General features: G+C 48.8%; 1 protein-coding gene across 1 annotated transcript; it reads right to left on the reverse strand.

Annotated features, from left to right (window-relative positions):
- Window positions 1–7,075: 7,075 nt before the first annotated feature.
- ube2g2 (ubiquitin-conjugating enzyme E2G 2 (UBC7 homolog, yeast)) lies at window positions 7,076–11,026 on the reverse strand. The gene is made up of 6 exons (XM_070838711.1): window positions 10,898–11,026; window positions 10,095–10,130; window positions 9,768–9,813; window positions 8,832–8,950; window positions 7,612–7,752; window positions 7,076–7,337 (listed from the first exon to the last, which is right to left on the reverse strand). The coding sequence occupies exons 1-6, from the start codon at window positions 10,938–10,940 to the stop codon at window positions 7,225–7,227; spliced, it is 498 nt and encodes a 165-aa protein (XP_070694812.1). The 5' UTR covers window positions 10,941–11,026; the 3' UTR covers window positions 7,076–7,224.
- Between the last annotated feature and the right edge of the window lie 888 nt (window positions 11,027–11,914).

Here is an 11,914-nt window from a genome sequence, read left to right on the forward strand (position 1 = left end):
CTCTAAAACACTTTGATCCACCTGAAGAACAAAAAAAACATCTGAGAATCTGACGTCTTCTCACCCCTCACCTCACCCCTCACACCTCACCTTACACCTCACCCCTTACCTCACACCTCACCTTACACCTCACCCCTTACCTCACACCTCACCTTACACCTCACACCTTACCTTACACCTCACCCCTTACCTTACACCTCACCCCTTACCTCACCTCACCCCTCACACCTTACCTTACACCTCACCCCTTACCTTACACCTCACCCCTTACCTCACCTCACCCCTCACACCTCACCTTACACCTCACCCCTTACCTCACACCTCACCTTACACCTCACCCCTTACCTTACACCTCACCCCTTACCTCACCTCACCCCTCACACCTTACCTTACACCTCACCCCTTACCTTACACCTCACCCCTTACCTCACCTCACCCCTCACACCTCACCTTACACCTCACCCCTTACCTCACACCTCACCTTACACCTCACCCCTTACCTTACACCTCACCCCTTACCTCACCTCACCCCTCACACCTTACCTTACACCTCACCCCTCACACCTCACCTTACACCTCACCCCTTACCTGACACCTCACCCCTTACCTCACCTTACACCTCACCCCTTACCTCACACCTCACCTCACCCCTCACACCTTACCTTACACCTCACCCCTTACCTCACACCTCACCTCACCCCTCACACCTTACCTTACACCTCACACCTCACCTTACACCTCACCCCTTACCTGACACCTCACCCCTCACCTTACACCTCACCCCTTACCTCACACCTCACCTCACCCCTCATACCTTACCTTACACCTCACCCCTTACCTCACCCCTTACCTCACCCCTTACCTGACACCTCACCCCTCACCTTACACCTCACCCCTTACCTGACACCTCACCCCTCACCTTACACCTCACCCCTTACCTCACCCCTTACCTTACACCTCACACCTTACCTCACACCTCACCTTACACCTCACCCCTTACCTGACACCTCACCCCTCACCTTACACCTCACCCCTTACCTTACACCTCACACCTTACCTCACACCTCACCTTACACCTCACCCCTTACCTGACACCTCACCCCTCACCTTACACCTCACCCCTTACCTTACACCTCACCCCTTACCTCACCTCACCCCTCACACCTCACCTTACACCTCACCCCTTACCTGACACCTCACCCCTTACCTCACCTTACACCTCACCCCTTACCTTACACCTCACCCCTTACCTCACCCCTCACACCTTACCTCACACCTCACCTCACCCCTCACACCTTACCTTACACCTCACACCTCACCTCACCCCTCACACCTTACCTTACACCTCACCCCTTACCTTACACCTCACCCCTTACCTCACACCTCACCTCACCCCTCACACCTTACCTTACACCTCACACCTCACCTTACACCTCACCCCTTACCTGACACCTCACCCCTTACCTGACACCTCACCCCTCACCTTACACCTCACCCCTTACCTCACACCTTACCTTACACCTCACCCCTTACCTCACACCTTACCTTACACCTCACCCCTTACCTCACACCTTACCTTACACCTCACACCTTACCTTACAGTATCAGTACTTTACTGTAACAGTATCAGTACTTCACTGTAACAGTATCAGTACTTTACTAGACACAATAATAAAATCTTTATTTTACTGAATCTGTTGATTTATTTGATGAGTTTTAACGTTACAGTTTCGTGTGTCAGAGAAAAACATCAGATCTGATCTGAAGATGAAACAGAAGAAGAGGAGGAGGAAGAGGAGGAGGAGGAGGAGGAGGAGGAGGAGGAGAGATGAAAAGCGACAGAAGAAGAGGAGGAGAAGTGACTGATCTGCTCTGCCTCCTCCCTCAGGTGTGTTCATGATCACTGCACAGGAATTCCCCAGGTGAGCTGAAGCTCCGCCCCCTACCTGTCTGACCCCCCCCCCCCACACACACACACACACACAAACACACATGCTGACACACCTGAGGCACACACACACACACACACACACACGCTGCACAGGTGTGTGTGGACGTCACAGGTCACCTGTTGTGTTCACTGCAGATAAATCAGATTCACACTAATTATCTCTGATAAGCGGCCATTTTCTTTTCTGTTCTGTTCTTCAGGTGCAACATTTAGATAAACAGTAACAATAGAAGAGGAGAAACAGGGTGGTGAGTACAATAGACCACATCGAGACTAACAACAGGTCTGTGTTTGATTTACTTCTGGTGGAGCTAGGCCATTAGCCTAGCTTAGCATAAAGACTGGAAACTGGTGGGAACAGTTAGCATGGCCCTGTGCAAAGGGAACAGATCCTCCTCCTGTTTAACAACATGTTATATCTGGTTTGTTTACAGCACCACATTAGGACCTTTAACACACGGCCCAGCTTTACGGTGCACTCTCATTAGAACAAGTCTTGAATAATAAAGTCGTAGATTTGCAAGAAAAAAACTCAAAGTCTCCACGATTTTGTTTTTGGTCAGAGAACCTCAGCTTCACTTTTCGATCGATCAGAGGCCCAGAGCACTACATTACCCATGAGCCTCTGTGACCACTGCAAAGCATTTTGCTGTTGTAGATGTTGGATTCAGACAGAAATGTGAAGTGAACTGACGGACAGAAAATCTCTCATTAACGTGAAGCTCTGTGATTGGATGTTTGCTGGTGAAATGCACCCTGGGAGCTGTAGTTTGCCTTCTCTCCTTCAGTTTTTATGCCCACAGACTTCATTTGATCAAAGAGCCAGATATTTTCCATAAGAGCAGTAGATCAGTTAAACAGTGCTTTAGGCCGATGGCTGAATGTTAGCTGGCTGCTAAACGACTCCGGTGCTTCACTCTTGTCTCTGCCTGCTGGAGTGGATCCAGGTTCACATTTAAACCCGGATTATTAGGGCTTTAGCTGCTCTCTGTGGATCCACACACATCACAACAGAGCTGATCCGACGTTTCATGTCTGAGAAAACATGAACCCGACTCACAGCAGCTTCAGTTTCTTCACAGTTACATGTATTCATATCACGTCTGGTCTTTCAAAATGCCTCTTACGTTTAAATTCACCTTTTTGGATGTTTGGAACATGTCAGGATTCTGGTTTTATGACTTTGGTGGAGCAGATTGTAAACTTGATAATCCTGGTTAAATAAGCCTGAGAGCAGAGAGGATGGCTCTGTGTTTGTGTCGTTGGCTCGTGAGGAGGTAACGGTGGTGTGTGATGAAGGGCGCGGCAGATGTGTTGACTGACGGCAGTTTAAATGATCAGAGGAGTCACACTGAGCCAAACTAAACTCAGCTCTGTTCGCTCTGCTTCAAACACAGCAGGGAAAACAAGGTGCTGCTGAACTACGTCTGAAGGAAAAAGACTGAAAACCTCCAACACGGCATCTAAAGCAGTGTAAACCTGCTCAGGTAGGAGACGGGAGGACGTCACACCGACACATCTGACGGCCACGACAGCTGTTATCAGTTAGCAAGCTGGTTAGCTCAGAGGGCTTTTCCCGCTCACTGCCTTTAATGAGAAGATCACGGTGAACCTTCGCCCTGAGCTTCGTCAGTCGGGGTTACTAAGCAGCCGCCGTGGGCTGAAACTGAACACCGGCGTTTCCTCTGGAGATCAGAGCTGCAAACACCCAGACAGCATCAGTGTGAGGAGGCAAGATAAGAAAAGTGTTTCTGTGGCAGCCGACAGGTGACTGATCTGTGATAAACCCCCCCGAGGGCAGGAAACCAAAACAAGAGCCTCCAGCCTGCACCGACGGCTGAGGACTACTAACAACACTGTGAAGTACTAATACTACACTGTGAAGTACTAATACTGCACTGTGAAGTACTAATACTGCACTGTGAAGTACTAATACTGCACTGTGAAGTACTAATACTGCACTGTGAAGTACTAATACTGCACTGTGAAGTACTAACAACACTGTGAAGTACTAATACTGCACTGTGAAGTACTAATAACACTGTGAAGTACTAATACTGCACTGTGAAGTACTAATAACACTGTGAAGTACTAATACTGCACTGTGAAGTACTAACAACACTGTGAAGTACTAATACTACACCGTGAAGTACTAATACTGCACTGTGAAGTACTAACAACACTGTGAAGTACTAATACTACACCATAAAGTACTAATAACACTGTGAAGTACTAATAACACTGTGAAGTACTAATACTGCACTGTGAAGTACTAATAACACTGTGAAGTACTAATACTGCACTGTGAAGTACTAACAACACTGTGAAGTACTAATACTACACCGTGAAGTACTAATACTGCACTGTGAAGTACTAACAACACTGTGAAGTACTAATACTACACCATAAAGTACTAATAACACTGTGAAGTACTAATAACACTGTGACTTTCCTCCTCTTCAGCCTGCACCTCCTCCTGAATTAACCTTCTCCTCTCCAAGACCAGCCGCCACCGTGACCAACAGGATGTTGGGCCTCAGCTCGGTTGACCTCCACTGAAGAGACTCTGGTGTCAGTGGAGTAACACAGGACGTCACACACACACTCACACACACTGAAACACACACACACACACACAGAAACACACACACACACACAGAAACACACACACACACTGAAACACACACACACACACACACAGAAACACACACACACACACAGAAACACACACACACACTGAAACACACACACACACTGAAACACACACACACACACACAGACCCCCCCCCCTAATGACAGCCAGTGTAAACACTGGGCAGCTTTAACAGCTCTGATGGTCTCTGATGGTCTCTGATGGTCTCTGATGGTCTCTGATGGTCTCTGATGGTCTCTAATGGTCTCTGATGGTCTCTGATGGTCTCTGATGGTCTCTGATGGTCTCTGATGGTCTCTAATGGTCTCTGATGGTCTCTAATGGTCTCTAATGGTCTCTGATGGTCTCTGATGGTCTCTGGGCTCCTTTGATGCTGAGTGTTGTTGTCTGAGCAAGTCCAGACAGGAAGCAGCTGTAATCGCACACAGGTCGTCTGACTCAGGTGCTCTTCTCCTCCCTCCACTGTAAGCCCCCACGTCTCTAAACACTACAATACCCATGAGCCTCAGCTGTTGTTGCTGGGTGAATTCAGACCATTTTAATTCGTCTCCATGGTTACTGAATTCATCGCAAACTGATTTAGACTCCAAAAAGTAACTTAAACACGACAATGTGAGGCTCTGCCAGTGGACATGTTAGTGAAATGCACCCTGGGAGTCGTAGTTTTTATGTCCACAGGCTTCCAGATTATTTCCTGAGGAGTTCTTCTTCTGTTCTGACCTCATCGTTCACAGCAGTTTAAGGGTCAGATTACAAGCTACACAGTACAAAATAACATAAAACACAGCTAATACAGAAGCATTAGCATCACAATGTACTTAACGTACCAAAAGTAAAAGTTCTGAAGAAGAAACATGCCCCGTTTCAGAACACCATCTATCATATAATCAGATTTTAACTATTCATTCAACATCACGTTTTATTTAGTTTGGACTGCTAGCTCCATGATGCTAACTAGCTCGCTCTTTGTAAATCACTTAATCAGCTAATGTTATGAAGCAACCAAAACCAGATCCATGCTGCGTAGCTAAACTGACTAACCTTAGCTTAGCTCAACGCTAGCTAGCTGGTCGCCCCCGCCTTCTGTTACAGTTTACAACAGTTTATCAGACATAAGTTAGCATCATAGATCACGTTAGCTGGTGACGTCATTTGGTGAGCTAGCAGCTAGCATATCCACTCTGACAGTATTTAGCTAGCAGTTAGCATATCCACTCTGACAGTGTTTAGCTAGCTCTAATGTTAGCGAGCAGCTAACCGAAGGTCCTCCATGAATCTAACGTCCTGCTGACGCTGACGTTAGTTTTCCTCTGACGTCGGTCTCCTTCCTGTTTGGCTTCACCAGATCAAACTTTATTTTGTTCTGACGTGGACTTTGTGTCGGACTCTGGTGTTACTAAGCTAACGTTAGCTAGTTAGCTCTAATCTGATCATGTCAGCAATAAGAAGTAATCAATACATGTGTTACACACAGAAGCTTCAGTGTAGCAGCTGGTTTCTATCCTGCTGAGGGTTTCAGCTGGATGTATTGATTATTGATTATATGACGCAGTAACAGTACCTAATCAGTAGAAGTGTCAATCACACACACGTCACACGTTCTTCTCCCTCGTTTTATTTTAATGAAGCATTTTCAAATTAAAAGAAACTCTTCATCCAAACTCTCATTGTCCAGAAACAGAAAAGCATTAAGATCGTCCGTCTTCACTTTAAACGCTGAAGCTAAAAGCAGCCGAGCTCCCGAACACAACGCTTCCTGTGGGAGGATAAAGTGCATCGAGTCGACGGAGCAGCAGGAAGTGTGATCGGTTCACCTGGAGAAGCCCGTTCACACGTCCTGTTAGCGTACGTCAGCTCTCTGAGGGGGAACTGTTGCTGCCTCGGCCGCTTTGACTCTTTATTTGGGTTTTAGTCGTTTCTGACTGCATCGTTTAGACTGAAGCTAAAACAGGACCTTTATTGTGAAAGGGTACCACACACTCTTCCTGTCTGTCTGTCACACCTGTCTGTCTCTCTGTACTGATCTTGTGTGCAGGATGTTGTCAGTGTGTCCTTTTGATTATTACTGATGTTTATTGATTACTGATTGTGTATCTGATACTGATCGTGTGTCACGTGACCTGTGTGTTACCGCTGGCCTCAGGTGGATGATGATGATGATGATGATGATGATGATGAAGAAGATGATGATGATGATGATGATGATGATGACGATGAAGCAGTCCGTTCAGAGGACGACCTGTATGATGTCACTGCGAGGACGATCACATGACTTAACGGCTCCTCCTCTCTCATCGGCCTTCAGTGACTCTGGAGTAACGTGTGATTGATCCTGGACATCCATCAATCAGTTTATTGATCCGTCTGTCTCAGCAGCGCTCTGTGTGTGTTTTATTTGTTTCCACGGTGACGAGGAAGAGGAAGCCCAGATCTTCGTTCAGTCTACAGATGTTTGTGTGTACAGGAGGACACACACACACACACACACACACACACACACACACACACACACACACACACACACACACACACACACACACACACACACACACACACACACACACACACACACACACACACACAGAGCGCTGGGTGCCGTCGCAGAGTGATGACATCATCTCTACAGGCCCAGCGACTTGCGTACGATCTTCTGGGCGAGTTTGTAGAACTGCTCTCTGTCCTCACGCCACATCTTAGAGGCATCGACGTTCGCCCCACTCTCATCGTTAGGCTCTGAGGAGACAAGGAGACGAGGAGGCAGGAGAGGAGACAGGAGAGGAGGCAGGAGAGGAGACAGGTTTCTATTTTCAGTTTTGGATGCAGTATCACTGAGATGTCAATGTGTCTGAACATGAAATGGAAATCACATGGCGTGTGTGAGGCGTGTGAGAGGCGTGTGTGAGGGCGTGTGTGAGGGCGTGTGTGAGGCGTGTGAGAGGCGTGTGTGAGGGCGTGTGTGAGGGCGTGTGTGAGGCGTGTGAGAGGCGTGTGAGGGCGTGCTCTGTACCTGCTAACATGCTGACCACAGACAGCAGGATCTTCTCCACGCTCTGGACTGGACTCCACCTCTCTGCGCTGCTCTCATATCCCATGGGATCGTCCCCAGGAGCGTGAAGGATGGAGATACAGACCCGACCGTCGGGGTAGACTGCAGGAGAGGACCACAAGGGACTGTGACAGGGCACCAGACCATCAACTGCTGTTTCCATGGTAACAGTGTAACCTGTACCCACGGTAACGGTACCAAGGGCGTTACCAAGGGCGTTACTAAGTGCTGGAGCGCTAAACTAGGTGTCCTTACAGAGGAGTCTACTGACGGGACTGATCGCTGTCCAGGTGTTAGTCAGAGCCCCAAAGTGTGTCTCCATGGAAACAGATAAAACACTGGCTGACCCCCAACAGGATCACACGTTAATCAGACGAGAGCTTCGCTGACACCACAGAGATGCTGAGGGGGGTTACAAAGACCCCTCCTTCCTGTCTGGACTCACTGTTTTCTTCTTCATGTGTTTTATCTCCATCAGCTGCTGTTTGTTGATGGAGGATCAGACGATACAGTTACAGCAGGAAGTTCAGCTCAGGGCCATGCTGGTCTGTGTGTGTGTGTGTGTGTGAGTGTGTGTGTGTGTGTGTGTGTGTGTCTGTCTGTGTGTGTGTGTGTGTGTGTCTGTGTGTGTGTCTGTGTGTGTGTGTGTGTGTGTGTGTGTGTCTGTGTGTGTGTGTGAGTGTGTGTGTGTGTGTGTGTGTGTGTCACTGTGTGTGTGTGTGTGTGTGTGAGTGTGTGTGTGTGTGTGTGTGTGTGTGTCACTGTGTGTGTGTGTGTCTGTGTGTGTGTGTGAGTGTGTGTGTGTCACTGTGTGTGTGTGTGTGTGTGTGTGTGTGTGTGTGTGTGTGTGTGTGTGTCTCTGTGTGTGTGTGTGTGTGTGTGTGTGTGTGTGTGTGTGTGTGTGTGTGTGTGTGTGTGTGTGTGTGTGTCACTGTGTTACTGTGTCCCCGTCCTGTAATCAGTACTGAGCGTGCTCAGACCGTCTCCCTGTGGTGACATCATGGCTCAGACTGCAGTCCACTAATCACAGCACTAATGACAGCATGCTAGCGACATGCTAACAGCACGCTAACGGCAGCGGGGGCGGAGCGGCGTGTTCCGACAGGTCGGAGACGTCTCCGACAGCTGAAGGGTGTGGACGGGTTTGTGTCCCTGAGTGTGTGCGGTGAGAGCAGACTTACTGTTGGGGTGAAACATGTCGCAGGTGAACCTCATCTTGGGAGGGCTGAGAGGGTAGTCGGAGGGGAAGCTGAGGACGGCGGGAAACACTCCACCTTCAAAACACGTGTCCTGAGGACCCCTGAGACACAGACACACCCGGTCAGCTTCTCAGGGGCACCGACCCCCACCAGCACACACAACCCCCGCACCTCTGGTCGGCCATCGGCTCGGCCAATCGGCACGGCCGAGGCAGCCGGTTTATCGTCCTGTGGAACTAGTCTGAGAGCGTCTGGAGGAAACTGACTCGGGAAGCATGGCAGCAGTCAGGAACGCTGCAGTGTGTGACAGCGGCACACCTGAGGACGGTGCCAGGTAATTATGGGATGCAGCGTCGCTGATGTCACACCGAGCAGGAATGTTAAACTGTGGACGAGCTGCAGGTTAAATTGAAGGGCAGACCGAAGCTGCTGGCACGCCGACCCCTACAACAACAAGATTAAGGACAGCAGGAGAGCAGCAGCTCTAAAATCCCTGTTTTAGTGAATGTAGTCTGGTGTGTGTGCTGTTTGTGGTTAAACCAAAAGGATCTTCCAGGTCTCTCTCTGTAGGGATCCTTTCCATGATGCTGTCACACACTGATGCTCAGTAATAATAACTTGTGAGGGAACGGCGCCACCTGCTGGTCACACCTGACATCACACCTGTACCTACGGCAGCAGCACAGGGTCAGTCTGGTAATACCTGCAGGAGAGTCGTGTTCAGAAGAGACAGCTGACAGGTGTGCTGTCACGTGACCTGGCGTTACATGTGTCGGTCACGTGACAGCAGGCTGGTTAGCAGACTAAAGCTGTCAGAGCTGCAGTGACACTCCAGTGACACTCCAGTGAAGTCCAGTGTGAGGGACAAGCACTGGACTTCACTGGAGTGATGAGGAGTCTGAATCAGTGTGAACTCACATGATAAGAGCCTCCCACTCAAAGAAGTTCTCCTCATTGGCTGGACCTGCAGGAGCACACACACACACACACACACACACACACAGACACAGACACACACACACACACACAGACACACACACACACACACACACACACACACACACACACACACACAGCTTTGTGTTTGTTCAGGTAAATGAGAACATTTATCTTATTGATCATTTATTATTTATATCTTTATAAATAATAATATTATACTTATTAACATCTTTCACTTTAAACTAAACATCATTGATTTGTGGAGAAAACAATCACCACATGAATCGATACTGAACTCAGTCTCACCTGCTACAATCCCCTCAGGTGGGTTCAGAGTCAGCTCTGAAACACAGAACACACTCAGGTGACATCAGGTGACCTCTGACCTTCACAGGTAAACACTGACGGCTGAGCTAACATGCTAACAGCAGGTGGGCGTAACGGCTGCTAACAGGGAGCTAGCTAGCTGACATGCTAACGGCGTCAAACTTTAGCACATTATCAGTAAACACACCGTCACAGATTACATTTTAATGAACTCTAATCTGTCAAAACAGAACTAAGCTAAAGCTAATCTCCCAATCCTGCTAGCTAACTCTGGCTAGCTGTCCTCAGGCACACCAAACTTCTTTGAAAAAACCATCAAGTTTATGGTTATTAAAGCGTAACAAATAATTCATGTCGTCGCTGTGGAGCACTGAGTTTTCCTCGCGCATTAATGACCTCTCGTGTTTATTTCGGTGACTCAAACAGCTTCATCATTAACTGCTCGAGTTACTTTCATGTTGTCGTTTCAGAACAAACCGCGTAGTGTCGAAGTTGCATCATTGCCGTCTACAAGCGACAAACCCATCATCTCCCTGTGCCGCTAAGCCTGGTGGGTAAACGATACTGAAGCAGAATCTAAGTTGATATTTCACCGTTTTATTGTCCTGTTTTATTCCTGGTGAAATACGTCAGCGACACTGCCGCAGAGCAAAGCAAACACAGAAGTAGCAGATTGTTGACTGGAGTTTGGTTCAGGAGGGCTACGGGAGCTCTCGGCTCGGGACGCTTTGCTAACGTTCCGAGTTCTCCCATTGGCTGATCTCGGTGTTCCGGTCACTCACGTTTATACTCCGCCATGAGTCTCTTGAGCGCGGTGCCGGCCATCGGAGGTCTGAGAGAACACAACTCTGCTCCAACTTTGACTTCTTTCACTCCGCAGCGAAGCCGTCGCCACAGCTGATCCGGCGCGCATGCTCAGATGGTGAGATGGCGACTTCCTGTCTGTGTGAGTGTGTCAGCTGACAGCGCCCCCAGCGGACAGGAGGGACAGTACATCAAGTGCTGGACAGCTCTGATCATGGTACTAATACTAGTACAGTACTAGTACAGTACTAGTAAAGTACTGGTACTGTATGCTGTGACACTTTCATGTCTGTTCACATTTACCTTCATCTCATTTTATTACTCCTCAAACAAACAGAAGCAACGACATGTTTAAATGTGTGTGTGTGTGTGTGTGTGTGTGTGTGTGTGTGTGTGTGTGTGTGTGTGTGTGTGAGGATCTGATAAGGATCTGATCACCAGCGTCACAGGATCGATACCCACCAGGTGAAGCAGCTTGTTGCCCCTGAAGCTCTGAACTGATCACCTTTCACAGAGTTCAGATTTTTTTAGGTGACCCCCACTGGTTGACCCCCACTGGTTACCCCCCTGCTGGTTGACCCCCTCTGGTTGACCCCCGCTGGTTACCCCCCTGCTGGTTACCCCCACTGGTTACCCCCCACTGGTTACCCCCTCTGGTTGACCCCCTCTGGTTGACCCCCTCTGGTTACCCGCCTGCTGGTTGACCCCCTCTGGTTGACCCCCTCTGGTTACCCCCCTGCTGGTTACCCCCACTGGTTACCCCCCACTGGTTACCCCCACTGGTTACCCCCCACTGGTTACCCCCTCTGGTTGACCCCCTCTGGTTACCCCCCACTGGTCGACCAGGTGGAGCGGGCCTGTTGCTAGGACACCAGACAGCCTGTTGGTTGAGTGAGTTTATTTGTTGTGGTGATAACTACAGCCGTCGTGTCTCTTACATGTCATCATGTCACAAACTGATATATTTATAAAAATTAGAGAAACATCATCTACAT

The sequence above is a fragment of the Pempheris klunzingeri genome, chromosome 10 (genome assembly GCF_042242105.1).
Source record: "Pempheris klunzingeri isolate RE-2024b chromosome 10, fPemKlu1.hap1, whole genome shotgun sequence".
NCBI classification, from domain to species: Eukaryota; Metazoa; Chordata; class Actinopteri; order Acropomatiformes; family Pempheridae; genus Pempheris; species Pempheris klunzingeri.

Bases quoted from the DNA above. Each gene is read 5' to 3' on its own strand.
- ube2g2 (XM_070838711.1), bottom strand. From the start codon at position 10,940: ATGGCCGGCACCGCGCTCAAGAGACTCATGGCGGAGTATAAAC. The intron at 10,131-10,897 runs GTGAGTGACCGG...TCTGTGTTTCAG, and splicing joins ACTCATGGCGGAGTATAAAC to AGCTGACTCTGAACCCACCT. The intron at 7,753-8,831 runs GTAAGTCTGCTC...CCTCTCCTGCAG, and splicing joins CGACATGTTTCACCCCAACA to TCTACCCCGACGGTCGGGTC.